The following is a 16,029-nucleotide window of genomic DNA, read 5'->3' on the forward strand; positions in this document are numbered from 1 at the left end:
CAGCCTCCTAGGCCAAAACAGTCCAGTGGCACCTTTAAGTGGGAGTCAGTTTGGTGTAGTGGTTAAGTGTGTGGACTCTAACCTGGGAGAACCGGGTTTGATTCCCCACTCCTCCACTTGCACCTGCTGATGTGACCTTGGGTCAGTCACAAGCTCTGGCACAGCTGTCCTTGAAAAAGAGCAGTTTGTGTCAGAGTTCTCTCAGCCCCACTCACCTCACAGGGTGTCTGTTGTGGGGAGGGAAAGGGAAAGGAGTTTGTAAGCCGCTCTGAGACTCCAAGTGAAGGGCGGGGTATAAATCCAATCTCTTCTTCTTCTTCTAAGTCCAAGTTTTATTCAGGTAGAAGCTCTCCCTCCTCTGCGAGAGCAGATCTGCACATCCCCCCCCCAATAGCTAGCAATCCAAAACAGTCCAGTGGAGCCTGAACGGTGGGTGTTGCCTTCTGACACACTTCCGGTGATGTCAGGGGGTGTGGAGTATGCAAATAGGTTATGCTAATGAGTTATGCCAATGAGCTCCTGCACCTCTTTTTCTACGAAATGACCCCTGCGTATTCCTGATATTATATATGTGAAGATTAATCTACAGCTTAGCTAGCTGGCAAAACAACTCAGTTCTTGCAGCGCCAGGGTCTTAAATCTTAGCTCAAGTTCAGCAGATTTTGCCATGAATCTTTATACTTCAGTACATTCCCCACGTCTCACACTAATGGTATTCTTTTGCAGCTTTCTAAAAAAGTATCCACAATGTATTCCTTATTTGTTCATTTCATGTCTTTGCCGAGCAGGGTCGTAGCTTTGGCTGAGCTGTTTCCTGCCAAGTGGGAACAGAGGAGATGTCCTCGGCCCTTTCCGAAATCCCCAAAGAGCACTCCGAAGAAAGACTTGCCCTCTCCCCCACACACCCACATGGCCTCCAGACAAATTAAACCATGATTCCAGAGGGGTAACTGTGTTACCCTTGTGTAGCAAAATCAAACTGATTTAAGGAGCAGCCCGAAACAGGTCTACTCAGAAGCAAGTCCTGCGTTATTCAATGGGGCTTACTCTCAGGAAAGGGCTTTTAGGGAGCCATACAAGAGATCTTCTGTATGTTATTGAAACAACCTTCACTGAATTCTGCAAATGATCTCACAGCCACATTCCAGTGAGGCTCGTGCAAGGAGCCCCTTCTGGTGGATCGTGCCCATCAGCTTCTTTCCAGTACCCCAGCTGACCCTTAATGAATTCTTCCAATCTTTGTTTTTGCCTGCCAGCAGATTCAGAATTCAGAGCTCTAGTTCAATGCATTCTTCACATTTCAAAAACTGTATGTTAGCGTTTCAAAAATATAAATTCTAGCGTCCTGGCCCCACTGATGGACCTCCTGGTGGCCAGGGGTCATTTCCTGTGGAAGCGCACAGGTGCAGAGCTCCGGCAGTAAGGAGCCCAGGAGGCGGGCACATGCAACAAGCCCCGCCCCCTGCTCCCAGCAGCCCTCAGTCAGGCCACGAAGAGCAAGAAGCAGCCAGGTAAGTTGCAGAGACACCCCCCCGGCCGGTCTTCAGGTACCAGCTCTCCCTCCTCTGTGAGGACAGATCTGCATGTTCCCCTCCCCACACCCAATAGCTAGCAATCCAAAACAGTCCACTGGAGCCTGAGTGGTGGGTGTTGCCTTCTGACACACTTCTGGTGATGTCAGCGGGTGTGGCATATGCAAATAAGTTATGCTAATGAGCTCCTGCACCTCTTTGTCTACGAAATGACCCCTGCTGATGGCACCTGGTATTTTTGTGTGACACAGAGTGTTGGACTGGATGGGCCATTGGCCTGATCCAACACTGGCTTCTCTTTAATTTTCGTTTGAAACCCCCCCCCCCCCCCCATGAACATCACTTTTCCCCCTGTAAGCATCACACTTCGTAATTTCCACAGCTTAATGGTTCAGGGGCTCTTCAACAATAAATTAAATTGTAAGGTCTGTTGAAATGGAAGAATTTCCATCCTGTTATTCTAAGACCTGTAAATCCAATTAAGTCAATTACTAGAGATGTCATGGAGAACCACTCACATTAGGAGAAAAGAACCCGATAATAAAATTATGCGTGTGGTGGAGAGACTTGACAAAGAGGAATTTTTTCCCCCTCTCCCAAAATACTAGAACTAGAGATAGGCAGTGGGTTAAGGATGGACCAAAGGAAAGACTACTTTACACAGGGAATGATTCAAATGTGGAATTCGCTGCCAGAGGAGGGTGGCCATCCTTTGTCTTTGGAGAAGGAGGGAAAGAAAACAGAAGAGGGAGGGAGCGTCGGGCTAAAGAAAGAAAGGCGAAAAGGGCAGCGCTTAAATACCCACAGAAACAATTCAACTTTAGAAAGGATTAGCTATTTAAAAGCGGATGAAGAAGAAGAAGAAGAAGAAGAAGAAGAAGAAGAAGAAGAAGAAGAAGAAGAAGAAGAAGAAGAAGAAGAAGAGATTGGATTTATACCCCGCCTTTCACTACCCAGAGGAGTCTCAGAGCGGCTTACAAACTCCTTTCCCTTCCCCTCCCCACAACAGGCACCCTGTGAGGTGGGTGGGGCTGGGAGAGCTCTGACACAAGCTGCTCTTTCAGGAACAGCTGTGCCAGAGCTTGTGACTGACCCAAGGTCACATCAGCAGGTGCAAGTGAAGGAGGAGTGGGGGAATCAAACCCGGTTCTCCCAGATTAGAGTCCGCACACTTAGCCACTACACCAAACTGGATGAGAACAAAGAATCGCAGCAAGAGGAGTTTTGGTAGCTGCGGGGCAACGGTGTGCTGGAAGCGGTCCGAATGCAGATTCCTGTAAAACACATGGAGAAACAAGAGAAAGCCCCGACACAAAGTGGAAGTGGAAGTGAAAGCGGGAGGGAACGCAGGACGGAAGAATAGGATGCGCTCAGAAACCGAGCAGGGGTGCAGAAAGGCCCCTGGTCCTCACTTAGATTCCAGCCCGCCTGGAATTGGCTGGGGATGTCTTACCTGTGCAGGCCACGGCGGCAAAGACCCAGCACTGCCCGTATCGGACCGGCTGGCAGCCGTACTTCCGCCACCGCTGTAGGATGTCCACGCTCCCACTCCAGACCATGGGGCTGATTCCGTCGTCGTAGGGCTGCTTCCAGCGCCCAAACAGGATTCCTTGGTCGTCGTTGCAATTCACCATGGCGCTCACCACCCGGCTGATGTAGATGGGGCTGTTGCGACGGGAGCAGTCCCGGTCTTGGTTCTGGAAGAACTTGGGGTTGGTGTCCAGCAGCTGGAGGCAAATGTCCAGGATTTCATCCTCAAACTAGTGCAGGAGGAGGAGGAGGAAGAGACAGAAGGCAGAGGGATGAGGAATGGAGGCGTGAGGATCCCAGGGGATGCAAGGGAGGGAGGGGGTCATGCCTCATCCTTGGGGGCTTCCGTCAGAGAGCCGCCTCCACCTTTTGCCTGCTGAGTTACTGCGAAAGGCATCTGGAGGCTCCACCTCAAGACAAACACTTGCAAAAAGTTCAAAGGGACCAGACAGATAAATATATAAAACCTAAACCCATGTTCAATAACATGTGAAGCGTCTCGAGGGGCGGGTTTGGAGTCCACACATTCATAGAAACAAAGAGCTGAAAGGAACTCCCAGAGTCATCTAGTCCAAGCCCTTGAACAATGCAGGACATTCACAACTACCCCCCCCATTCCCCCAGTGGCCAGAGGAAGGTAAAAAAAAAACCTCCAGGATCCCGGGCCAAAGTGGCCCGGAGAAAAATTGCTTCCGGACCCCAACGTGGCAATCAGCATTTCCCTGGGCATGTGAGAAAGGGCCACAAGAGCTAAGCACTGAGGCAACCCTTCCTGCCCTCCCTTCCTGCCAGTTTGGTGCAGTGGTTGAGTGTGCGGACTCTAATCTGGGAGAGCCGGGTTTGATTCCCCACTCCTCCACTTGCAGCTGCTGGATGACCTTGGGCAAGCCATAGTTCTGTCAGAGCTGTTCTCTCAAGAGCAGTTTCTGTCAGAGCTCTCTCTGCCTTTTCAAGGACACCTCTTGTCAGAACTATGGCTTGCCCAAGGTCTTATAAGGGGAGGCGTCAGCCTCTATGTCCTATTTGTTTGCTCCTCCAGAGGAAATGGCTGGCCACTGTGTGAGACGGGATGCTGGACTAGATGGACCCTCATTGGTCTAATTCAGCAGGGCTCTTCTTAGTTTCATACCAGGGGAAGGCCTCGGCCTCTCTGCCCTGTTGTTGGCCCTCCAGAGGAGCTGGTTGGCTTTTGTGTGAGACAGGATGCTGGACTGGATGGACCTTCACTGGTCTGATCCAGCAGGGCTCTTCTCATGTTCTTATGATGGCCACAAGAATAGGTGGCTTTAAAAGAGGATTCAACAGATTCACGGAGGAGAGCTCTATCAGTGACCAGTAGTCATGGTGACTAAAGGGAACCTCCATGTTCAGAGGCACTAAACCTCAGAATCCCAGTGCCAGGAGGCAACATCTGGGTAAGGCTGGACAATGGTGCGCGGGTGCTCCAAAGCTCCAGTTTGGCCTCCCTACTGGAGCAAAGCCTCGGTGTGGGAGCAACTAGTGCAGCCTTTGCAGAAGTTGTGCTGCTAATTCAGCCCCGGCTCTGCAGCCGGGCTCCACAATCACCAAGGAGCAGCGGTTTCCCAGGCACCTCCGGAGCCCCGTTTATCTCGGAACTCAGGAAGGCTCTGCCTGGCAGCCGGACAACTTCGTGCCTCCGGCCCTGCTTGTGCAGGACAGATTAGAGAATCGGAGCAGGGAGATGCCTCCCCTCTGGGGCCCCACGCAAGGATCAGGCGAGACAGGCACCGGGGGGGGGGGGCTCCGCAGAACAGGAGTAACCCCATTAAATAAAGAGGGAAAAGTGCATTGAATGGAAGGAAACCTGGGCGAGGAGAGGAAAGGAATGCAAAATCGTTTAGCAGGGGAGAATTTTGCTAGGATCAGCCAGGCTTGGAGCTGACGGATTAGGGGTGTCATTCACCTGGTGGGGCCAGGGGATCCCCCAATTTTGGGAGGCCCAATCCACCATAGCCCAGCTGGTTGGTGGCGGAAGCCGCACCCCACGAAGCCCCCTCCTGGGGCTGCCAGCGTGATGACATCACCCATTTCTGACGTTGGGGGCGATGCTCTAGGATTTGGGCAAGACTCGATGGTTTTGAGGCCCAAACACCCATAGAGTTTTGCCCAAAACCTAGAGTGCCATTCGGGAAGGATGGGAGTCCCCAAACCAGCAACCAGGTAGGACGTGGCAACCCGATGACTGACTGATTTGCCTTCGCTTGGAACACTTTTTACTGTCCAGGAGCTCTGGGATTTATGACCGCTCACCGATAAAGTGCTTTTCAAGTCACAAAATACTTCAAACCATTTATTGCAATTACCCTGCTCTGTTAAAGGTCTAGGACAGTGGATGCCCCTTGCAAAAAAATTTTTGTGTGTGATACTACCAGCCGATGAGACAGAAGGCATCAACCTTGTGTATGTGTGTGTGTACATGCATGCACCTGGAAGTCATGGCGACCTCTGGCGACTGACCCCTACTGGAGGCCTGGAGGATATTCAAAGAGGTAGCTGAGTAAAGCCTGCCCCCACCTCCCGACCGCTGGTATTCCAAGGAGGTCTCCCATCCAAGTACTTGCCAGAGTTGACCCCGCTTAGCAGCCGAGATCTAATGAGATCGGGCTGGCCTGGGCTAATCCAGGCACTCCATGAAATTGCTGAGCTGTCGGGTTAGAACAGATAAAAGGAAGTCCTTCTTCACCCAAAGAGTGATGAACACATGGAATTCACTGCCACAGGAGGTGCCAGCGTCTACAAGCATGGATGGCTTCAAGAGGGAATTGGATAAGCATATGGAGCAGAGGTCCATCGGTGGCTATTAGTCGCAAGGTATAGATAGGAACTCTGGGGCAAGTGATACTCTGTCTTCTTGGTGCTGGGGGGGGGGGTCAACAGTGGGAGGGCTTCCAATGTCCTGGCCCCACTGCTGGACCTCCTGATGGCACTGGTATTTTTGGCCACTGTGTGACAGAGTGTTGGACTGGATGGGCCATTGGCCTGATCCAACATTGGCTTCTCTTATGTTCTTATAAGAGGGAATTGGATAAACATCTGGAGGAGAGTTCCATCACTGGCTATTAGTCACAAGGTATAGATAGGAACTCTTGGTCTGGGGCAAATGATGCTCTGTCTTCTTGGTGCTTGGGGAATCAACAGTGGGAGGGCTTCTAGTGTCCTGGCCCCACTGCTGGACCTCCTGATGGCACCTGGTATTTTTGGCCACTGTGTGACACAGAGTGTTGGAATGGATGGGCCACTGGCCTGATCCAACATTGGCTTATGTTCTTATGTTCTTATCCAAGTCAAGACAGAAGGCATCTACTTTTTCACTGGCATGACTTGATCGTGGCTTGGATCGTGTGAATTCCCTTTGTGAAACTGTCTGAGGATTGCTTTTATCCTGAGTTGGGGTGTTTTTAGCGAGTGTAAATCAAAATAACTATTCTCATCCTTAGGCGGTCAGTGAGAGCCCATCATTCTTTGGCTGATGTTTTCGCACTCTTCCGACATTGTTTTAATATAAATGTTTATGCTCACGCTGTGATTTAGGTCTGCAATGAGTAAACAAAGTGAAACCCAATAGCCCTGTCTTAAGCGCCACCAGAAGTCCCACTTAATCCCATCTAATCCTATTTTTGTGGGGAAACGGAGTCTGATACGTTGCCAACCTCCAGGTGGGTCCTGGCAGTCTCCAGGAACCAGGGGTCATTTCCTGCAGGAGCGCACAGGAGCGAAGCTCCGGCAGTAAAGAGCCCAGGGGGTGGGCACATGCAACAAGCCCCACCCCCTGCTCCCAGCAGCCCTCAGTCAGAGCAAGAAGCAGCCAAGTAAGTTGCAGAGCACCCCCCCCCAGCCCAAAACAGTCCAGTGGCATCTTTAAGACCAAGTTTGACTCAGGTACCAGCTCTCCCTCCTCTGCGAGGGCAGATCCACACGTTCCCCCCCCCCCAATAGCTAGCAATCCAAAACAGTCCAGTGGAGCCTGAGTGGTGGGTGTTGCCTTCTGGCACACTTCCCGTGACATCAGGGGGTGTGGCATATGCAAATAAGTTATGCTAATGAATTATGCTAATGAGCCCCTGCACCTCTTTTTCTATGAAATGACCCCTGCCAGGAACAACTCCTGGCTGAAGAGATCAGTTCCCCTGGAGAACTTCAAACAAGCAGTCCGTATGCCAAATCTCATTTTAATTCCCCCGACTATTTAAACTGTGATAATCGCTACAAACCAGTGTACCTTCTAAGCTGAGTTACGGCGAGCTGGCTCACAGTTTTTTAGCCTCAGGTTCACACATTTTTGTCTTCACTCAAGAAGGAGGGCTCCAGAGCAGCCCTATGGCTCGCTCACGACTTTAATGCCGGTAGCTCACAAAGTAGAATTTTTGCTCACAAGACTCCACAGCTTAGAGGGAGCATTGCTCACAGTGTGTCTGTTGTGGGGTGGGAAAGGAAAAGGAGTTTCTAAGCTGCTCTGAGACTCCTTCGGGTAGTGAAGGGCGGGGTATAAATCCAATCTCTTCTTCTCCTTTTACCTCACAGGCAATGTTCCCTCTAAGCTGCGGTGTCTTGTGAACAAAAAGTCTACTTGGTGAGCTACCGGCATTAAAGTTGTGAGTGAGCGATTGGGCTGCTGCATAAATTAGTTTGCTCTGGAGCCCTCCTTCCTGAGCGAAGACAAAAATCTGTGAGCCGAAGGCTAAAAAACTGTGGGCTGGCTCACACTGACTCAGCTTAGAGGGAACACTGTTCACAGGGTGCCTGTTGTGGGGAGGGGAAGGGAAAGGAGTTTGTAAGCTGCTCTGAGACTCTGAAGGAAGGGTGGGGTATGAATCCAATCTCTTCTCTTCTTCTTCTTCTTCTAAGGTGGCCCTTTTCTCCAGAGAAACTAACCTCTTTAATTCCAAGAGAGCACGCTGGAGCGATCAGACACGGGAAAGTCCGTCCGTGGCCCGTTGCAACCCGTTTACTACCGGGTTTTCCCTGGTGTCTTTTAACTCCACTTCTGTGGCGGAGCAGAACGGGTTGCCGACGGCTGCAGGGTGCTTCCCAGATGTTCTTGTCTGATCGCGCCCTTTAAATCTGCCCGGCATTCGCACCTATGGTGGGTCTAATTGTGTGTATGATCGCAGTCTTCATAATCTTTTATGACTGGAGTGTGCACGGAATTTCAGACAGGCGCTGAGGACGTGGGTCCAGCCAACGCACAAACCTTGACTTCCCACTCTTCCAAATCAGGCCCCTGAGCATTTTCATATCCAGAAGTGTGGGTTGCTTTTTTTAAAACAGTGGGACGTTTTTACTGTGGGATGTTCTCTTTAGCCTTAAAAAGACATCATAAAAGATTACAAAACTTGTTACATTTTTAACTTGTTCGAAATGAGTTTCGGCACTGGGTTCCCACAGCTTCCAAGGACTGTGTGATCGCGCAACTGCAGGTCACGTTCCTCTGGAGGAAATAGCCTCGCTTCCCCCCCGCTTCATCTGGCGCGAGTGACCGCAACCTGAATAGGAGGCTTAGGTAAAGGTAAAGGTTCCCTTGCTCGAAAGCCAGTCGAATCCAACTCTAGGGTTGCGGTGCTCATCTCCGTTTTAAAGCCGAAGAGCCAGCGCTGTCCGAAGACGCTTCCGTGGTCATGTGGCCGGCATGACTAAACGCCAAGGCGCACGGAACGCTGTTCCCTTCCCACCGAAGTGGTACCTATTTATCTACTTGCAATTTCTTGCTTTCGAACTGCTAGGTTGGCAGGAGCTGGAACTAGAGACGGGAGCTCACTCCGTCATGCGGCAACTCAGGTCTCGAACTGCTGAACTACCAACATTCCACAGCCTGCAGTTCAGCGTCTTAACCACTTGAGCCACCGCAGCTCCGAGTAGGAGGCTTAGAGCACGGCAATTGTCTGGTAGCAGCAGCAGCAGTTCTGCATGACGTAAAATAAAAGAACAAAAGAAGAAGCAAGTCTGTGGACTCTAACTGGAATCGAATCAATTTTTCCCACAGTGAGCATTGGTGGGGTGCAACCTTTGGTTAGTCACCATGGTCTGTTTGTGGCCCGAACCCCCAGGGGCTGGCCACCGAGACACGGGTGGCAGAGGAGGAGCTGCAGAGCCCGCCACAGGTGGTGGCCCTTTTCTCATCTGTTGTGGGAGCCGGGAAGGCTCCTTTGGAAGGGTGGGACACAGGGTGGGACACAGGCAGACCGAATTCCTTAGGCCAGCAAGAGCCAGGGGACAAGCCCTAGAAGGCTCCCCAATGGGAAGGGGAAAGGGGACCTGTTATGTATTGGGATCGAATCATCCCTGATTGAATCACCCTAGAGACTGGCTGAGCTTGGAGCACAAGAACAATAGCCGACCAGGACTCTGGAATAAACCAATCAAGGAGTAATGTTTTGTAAATAGCCTATCACGGGGACTGTGTGTGTGTGGTGTTTTGCATGCATATAAGCGGGGCTCTGGCCCTGCTAGAGTCGTCTTAGAGTTAAGCTGAAATCACAGATAAACGACGAGCTGATCACTACGCGCGTCTCGAACCCAGGATATTTCAGGACTCCAGGCAGGCAGCTGCCAATTCAGCCGAGGAGCATACAGGCCTCTGGAGGGCCAACAACAGGACAGAGAGGCTGAGGCTGAGGCCTTTCCCTGACGTTGCCTCCTGGCACTGTGATTCAGAGGATTAGTGCCCCTGAATGTGGAGGATCCCCTCAGTCACCAGGGCTAGTAGCCATTAATAGACTTCTCTTCCATGGATATAACAAATCCCCTTTTAAAGTTGCTTACTCCTGTGGCCATCACCACATCAAATTCCACATTTTAATCACTGTGTAACATGGAATTTTTAAAATCCATCCTGAACCTACTGCCCGTCGGCTTTATTGGATTACCTCGAGTTCTAGGATTTTGGGGGAAGGAGATAAATATCCCCAGGGTAAGTAGAAGAAGAAGAAGAGATTGGATTTATACCCCGCCCTTCACCACCCAAGGGAGTCTCAGAGCGGCTTACAAACTCCTTTCCTTTCCCCTCCCCACAACAGACACCCTGTGAGGTTGGTGGGGCTGAGAGAGCTCTGACAGAAACTGCTCTTTTTCAAGGACAGCTCTTATCAGAACTACGGCTTGCCCAAGGTCATCCAGCAGGTGCAAGTGGAGGAGTGGGGAATCTCACCCGGTTCTCCCAGATTGGAGTCTGCGCACTTAGCCACTACACCAAAAGAAGAAGAGGAAGAGATTGGATTTATATCCCACCCTTCACTCAGAGTCTCAGAGCGGTTTACAATCTCCTTTCCCTTCCCCTCCCCTCAACAGACACCCTGAGAGGTCGGTGGGGCGGAGAGAGCTCTGACAGAAACAGCTCTTTTTCAGGAACAGCTCTGACAGAACTAGGGCTTGCCCCAGGTCATCCAGCAGGTGCGAGTGGAGGAGTGGGGGATCAAACCCGGTTCTCCCAGATTAGAGTCTGCGCACTTAGCCACTACACCAAAAGAGAAGAAGAAGAGATTGGATTTATATCCCACCCTTTGCTCAGAGTCTCAGAGCGGCTTACAAACTCCTTTCCCTTCCCCTCCCCACAACAGACACCCTGGGAGGTTGGTGGGGCGGAGAGAGCTCTGACAGAAAGGGCTCTTTTTCAAGGACACCTCTTGTCAGAACTGCGGCTTGCCCAAGGTCATCCAGCCAGGTGCAAGCGGAGGAGTGGGGGAATCAAACCCAGTTCTCCCAGATTAGAGTCCGCGCACTTAACCACCACACCAAACTGGACCTGCAGAGGCCTGGGATGCTCCCACCAGAAGGGCAGCCCCCCAGGACACAAGAACCACTCACCTGCCCAAAATTCCAGGGGATGGAATAGATGAAGCTGCTCGACCCCTGGAAGACGTGGCCGTGCTGAGTCAGCACGTATTCAGTCCGCTCCTCTTCGCTTTCGAGAAAGACGGAATCCACTGCAGAGCAGAGAAAGCACAGATGCGGCTGTAGCAGGAAGACGGCAGAGGCCCAGGGCAATGAAGGGGGGTGAGCCAGGCCTCCCAGGGGGGGCACCTAAAATGTCTCTGGTTTAAAAATGCTTGAGGGACTGCCTTTCCCCGTACGTTCCCCCAAGAGCGCTACAGTCTGGGCCCCAGAATTTTCTAACTGTTCCGGGCCCCAAGGATGCTACATTGGCCGTCACAAGGGCTAGGGCCTTCTCAGTGGCGGCCCCCACCTGGTGGAACGAGCTCCCGGAGGAGATCCGGGCCCTGCGGGACCTAGTGCAGTTCCGCAGGGCCTGCAAGACGGAGCTCTTCCACCAGGCCTTTGGTTAGGGGCCGCCACTGCCCACTGCCGCCCCCCGCCCGGCTATATACCATCTTGGGGGAGGTTAGGGCTAGGAGGCCGGGTAAAACTATTATTAACATCTAACATCTAATCAATGCCTACTGGGAATGCTGGGGTGTGTTAGGGTTGTGGTCGCCCTCTTTGAGTTCCTGAGATTCCAGAATGATTGGTTACTGAGCACTTTAATTGTTTTAGTGGTTTTAAATTGTACATGTTGTTTTAACTGCATTAGTGTACCGATGTTTTACTTGCAAGCCTTTTCTTGCCTTGTTAGCCGCCCTGAGCCCTACGGGGAAGGGCGGGGTATAAATTTAATAATAAATAAATAAATAAATAAATGTCTTGAAGTAAGACTGCATTTGAGGACGTAGGACAGGCTCAGGAAATTTCATATTATGTACGGATACTCATACCTATCCTGCCAACCTAGCAGTTCGAAAGCAAGAAATTGCAAGTAGATAAATAGGGACCACTTCGGTGGGAAGGGAACAGCGTTCCGTGCGCCTTGGTGTTTAGTCATGCCGGCCACATGACCATGGAGACGACTTCGGACAGCGCTGGCTCTTCGGCTTGGAAATGGAGATGAGCACCGCAACCCTAGAGTCGGACTCGACTGGCTTTCGAGCAAGGGAACCGTTACCTTTACCCATACCTATGTAGCTGAACAAGCATCTCTTTTGGATCGCCACTCAGTAGACTCTGTAATTAGTAAATCTGGGCTCAAACTTCTAGAGTTGTTCTCCATGTTTAGTCTTTATGTCCCGCACGGGACAAGTTCTGACAAGTCTGGAGGTCCTTATCCATATCTATCCTCATTATATGCCAGCACAATAGATTATTTAGGCGTTTCACCTGCACTTTTCGACCAAGTCGACTATTTTGAAGTAAGTGATAGTCCAATTAGTGATCATTGTCCACTAAAGCTAGTATTACATTTTAACAGTTGTATTCTTTTGGCCTCTACATCTGACCCCACTGTAGATTTAACCCCTGACTACAGGAGACATAGGTGGTCAGAACAGCTACAAAAACAGTGTAGGTTGCTTTGGAGACTGCTGATATCAAGGACAGGAGACAAGTTCTATTAGGATCAGAAGCGAATGTAATTCAACACTATGAAGAGATTGTACAAATTATAAAGCCATTGCTTATCAATGACAGACCCCCAAATACTCACTCCTGTTCTACAAATGGGTGGTACGACTTGAAATGTAGAAACTTTAAGAAACTAATAACCTCGCATTTGAGCACGTACAGAAACCCAGTTTGAAAGCGGACGGAGACAAAAGGTTGTCGGCCCACTAAGTGGCTCTTTTTGACCTGAAGCGATATTAAAGGTAAAGGTACAGGTTCCCTTGCTCGAAAGCCAGTCGAATCCGACTCTAGGGTTGCAGTGCTCATCTCCGTTTCAAAACCGAAGAGCCAGCGCTGTCCGAAGACGTTTCCGTGGTCATGTGGCCGGCATGACTAAACACCAAGGCGCTCGGAATGCTGTTACCTTCCCACTGAAGTGGTACCTATTTATCTACTTGCAATTTCTTGCTTTTGAACGGTTAGGTTGGCAGGAGGCGGAACTAGAGACGGGAGCTCACTCCATCATGCGGCACCCGGGTCTCGAACTGCTGCAATCGGTGCAGCTCAAGGGCCAAGAGACTGAGCTACAGACCCGGGAGGTCCTTGGTTCAAATCTTGCCTGCCACAACTACAGTTGCCAACTCTGGGCTGGGAGATACCTGGGAATTTTGGAGGGGACCGTAGTCTGGGCGGGGTTTGAGGAGGAAGGGACGCCTGCCGGATTGCAGGTAGGACCCGACAACCCTAAAATGGGAAGTGATGTTGTAACCATTCCAGGGACGTCCAGAGGACACTCCAGTATTTGGGAAAAATCTCCCTTGCAGAAGCCATTTTTACCATAGAGCTTTTGCCCAAATGCCAGAGCACCACAGTAATGTCACAGCACGATGCCATCCCTTCCGGTGTGGCACTGCTGGCAACGTGGCCCGTGTCCTCCTCTTTCTCCTGGGAAGTCCCTCTCACCCCCTGCCGGTTGCCAGGAGAGCGTGTGAAAGAGAAACTGTTTTAAGGAAGAGTTTTGCTGTCCCCGGCTGCAAAGAATCCTAATTGGTTAGACTCCTTGTCTTACCCACCACCCAGCACTGAGCCCTTCTAAGGAAGAGACAATAAACTTATTTCTCCGTGTTGTGAAAAGACGGTGTTGGTGTGACTCACTCCAGAAGGAAAGGGGGGAAGCAAGAGAAATTTCCTTGGGAATTACTTCCCCAGGTTTCCCCTAGAATAGGTAAAGGTAAAGGTTTCCCTTGCTCGAAAGCCAGTCAAATACAACTCTAGGGATTTGGTGCTCATCTACGTTTCCAAGCCGAAAAGCCAGCGCTATCTGAAGACATTTCCATGGTCATGTGGTCGGCATGACTAGGTGCCAAGGCGCACGGAACGCTGTGACCTTCCCACCAAAGTGGTACCTATTTATCTACCTGCAATTTCTTTCTTTCTTTCGAACTGCTAGGTTGGCAGGAGCTTGGGCCAGAGACGGGCGCTCACTCTGTCACGCGGCACTTGGGTCTCGAACTGCCGAACGACAGACCTTCCGGTCTGCAGCTCAGCGTCTTAACCACTTGAGCCACCGCAGGCTGCAATTCCAACACAGTGACTCATTCAAACTGCCTTCTTGACCGCTTATGGCCCACCCCGAAACGAAAATCATCTTGGTCAATGCTACCGGACGGTGTGACGGGGAAGGTGGGGAGTTGCGAGACCCACCTGGACCTCACAGGGCGGTCATAAAAACACCCACCTGGACACCAAGGGTTGAAGAGCAAGACGAACTCCCCAAGCCTGAAGCTGGATCCTTGGTAGCCCGTGGAGGCCTCCATGGTGAGGCTGTAGCGGCCAATCCGGGCGTCCGGAGGGGAGCAGATGGCCACGGTCAGGGAGGCTCCATCCTGGCTCTCCACTGCTGAGCTCCAGGCCGCTTCTTCCAAGGAGCCGGAGACAGGGAAATGGGTCTTGGTGCCAGACACCTCACTGGGGCAAGGCCCTGTCGGAGAGAACACACAGACATGAGCACACGAAAGCCGCCTTCTCCTGAATCGGACCACCGGTCCCTCAAGGTCAGTGTTGTCTACTTCAACTGGCAACGGCTAGACTGGGCCATCCCAGGCCATCCAGGCCAGGACGAGAGACAAACAGAGGTGGTTTGCCCTTGCCTGCCTCTGCATAGCAACCCTGGGCTTCCTGGGTGGTCTCCCATCCAGACACTAACCAGGGCCAACCCTGCTTAGCTTCTGAGATACGAAGAGATTGGGCCAGCCTGGGCCATCCAGGTCAGGACAAGAGACAAACAGAGGTGGGTTTGCTATTTGCCTGCCTCTGCATAGCAACCCTGGGCTTCCTGGGTGGTCTCCCATCCAAGTACCAACCAGGGCCGACCCTGCTTAGCTTCTGAGATATGACGAAATCGGGCCAGCCTAGGCCATCCAGGTCAAGACAAGAGACAAACCGAGGTGCCCTCAGGAGGTCCAGCAGTGGGGCCAGAACTCCAGAAGCCCTCCCACTGTTGACCCCCCCAAACACCAACAGTGCATCACTTGCCCCAGAGCCCCTATCTATACCTTGTGGCTAATAGCCACTGATGGGCCTCTGCTACAGATGCTTATCCAATTCCCTCTTATAAGAACATAAGAGAAGCCAGTGTTAGATCAGGTCAAAGGCGCATCCAGTCCAACACTCTGTCACACGGTGGCCAAAAATACTGGGAGGTCCGGCAGTGGGGCCAGGGCACTAGGAGCCCTCCCACTGTTGCCCCCCCCCCGAAAGCACCAAGAAGACAGTGAATCACCTGCCCCAGACTGAGAGTTCCTACCTACACCTTGTGGCTCATAGCCACCGATGGACCTCTGCTCCATATGCTTATCTAATTCCTTCTTGATGCCATCCATGCTTGTAGCTGCCACCACCTCCTGTGGCAGTGAGTTCCATGTGTGAATCACTTTTTGGGTCCACTTTTATACATAAAAGTGCACACTTAAACATTTGTTGGACTCAAACTTTGTTCCCGTGTTTGTCCAGCCACTGCTTCAAGACTGCCAGTGAGGGGGAGCTCACCACCTCCCAAGGCAGCCGATTCCACTGCTGAACTGTAAAAGAAAAATCCCTACTATCCAGCTGGTACCTTCCTGCCCATAATTGGAACCCGTTACCCCCTCCTCGGCTGCCAAAAGGAACTGCTTTCCTCTAAGTGAGAGGGTTTCAAATACTTCTCTCTTATCACCTTGTATAAAGTAACTGGCCATTATGTGTATGGTTTATATGTATATGAAAGATTCATTACTGAAGGGGAATTTAGTCTGGCAGAATTGGAACTAATTGTTTTGTTATTTCAGGGCTATGTCTTTTCAGCTACAGTTTATAATCTTTTCCCCTCCCCAATGTGGCCGGGTCTGTTGGAACCGCATTCCTTTTGCAAGAGGAGTGAACAGGGAAGAGCCCGGCACGTTGGAAGACAGACTGAACTTGGCTCACCGTGACCTTTCACGAGCAAGACCAGTTGTTTTATGGAGTGCAGGGAGGTTATCAGCAGCATGTTTCCTTTCGCCGTTTCGGCTGTGTACTTTGCTGCAGGAACTTATGGCTGCAA

At 51.2% G+C, this 16,029-nt stretch overlaps 1 protein-coding gene across 1 annotated transcript in view; it reads right to left on the reverse strand.

Moving 5' to 3' along the window:
* TGM2 (transglutaminase 2) overlaps positions 1-16,029 on the reverse strand; it is a 96,684-nt gene that overhangs the window by 38,996 nt on the left and 41,659 nt on the right. The window contains exons 3-5 of the mRNA XM_015417017.1: positions 14,188-14,430; positions 10,884-11,002; positions 2,986-3,292 (exon numbers count right to left, since the gene is read on the reverse strand). Coding sequence (XP_015272503.1) covers positions 2,986-3,292; positions 10,884-11,002; positions 14,188-14,430 — 669 coding nt within the window. The remainder of the gene's footprint in view (positions 1-2,985; positions 3,293-10,883; positions 11,003-14,187; positions 14,431-16,029) is intronic.

The sequence above is a fragment of the Gekko japonicus genome, unplaced genomic scaffold (genome assembly GCF_001447785.1).
Source record: "Gekko japonicus isolate JY-2015 unplaced genomic scaffold, Gekko_japonicus_V1.1 scaffold3329, whole genome shotgun sequence".
NCBI lineage: Eukaryota > Metazoa > Chordata > Lepidosauria > Squamata > Gekkonidae > Gekko > Gekko japonicus.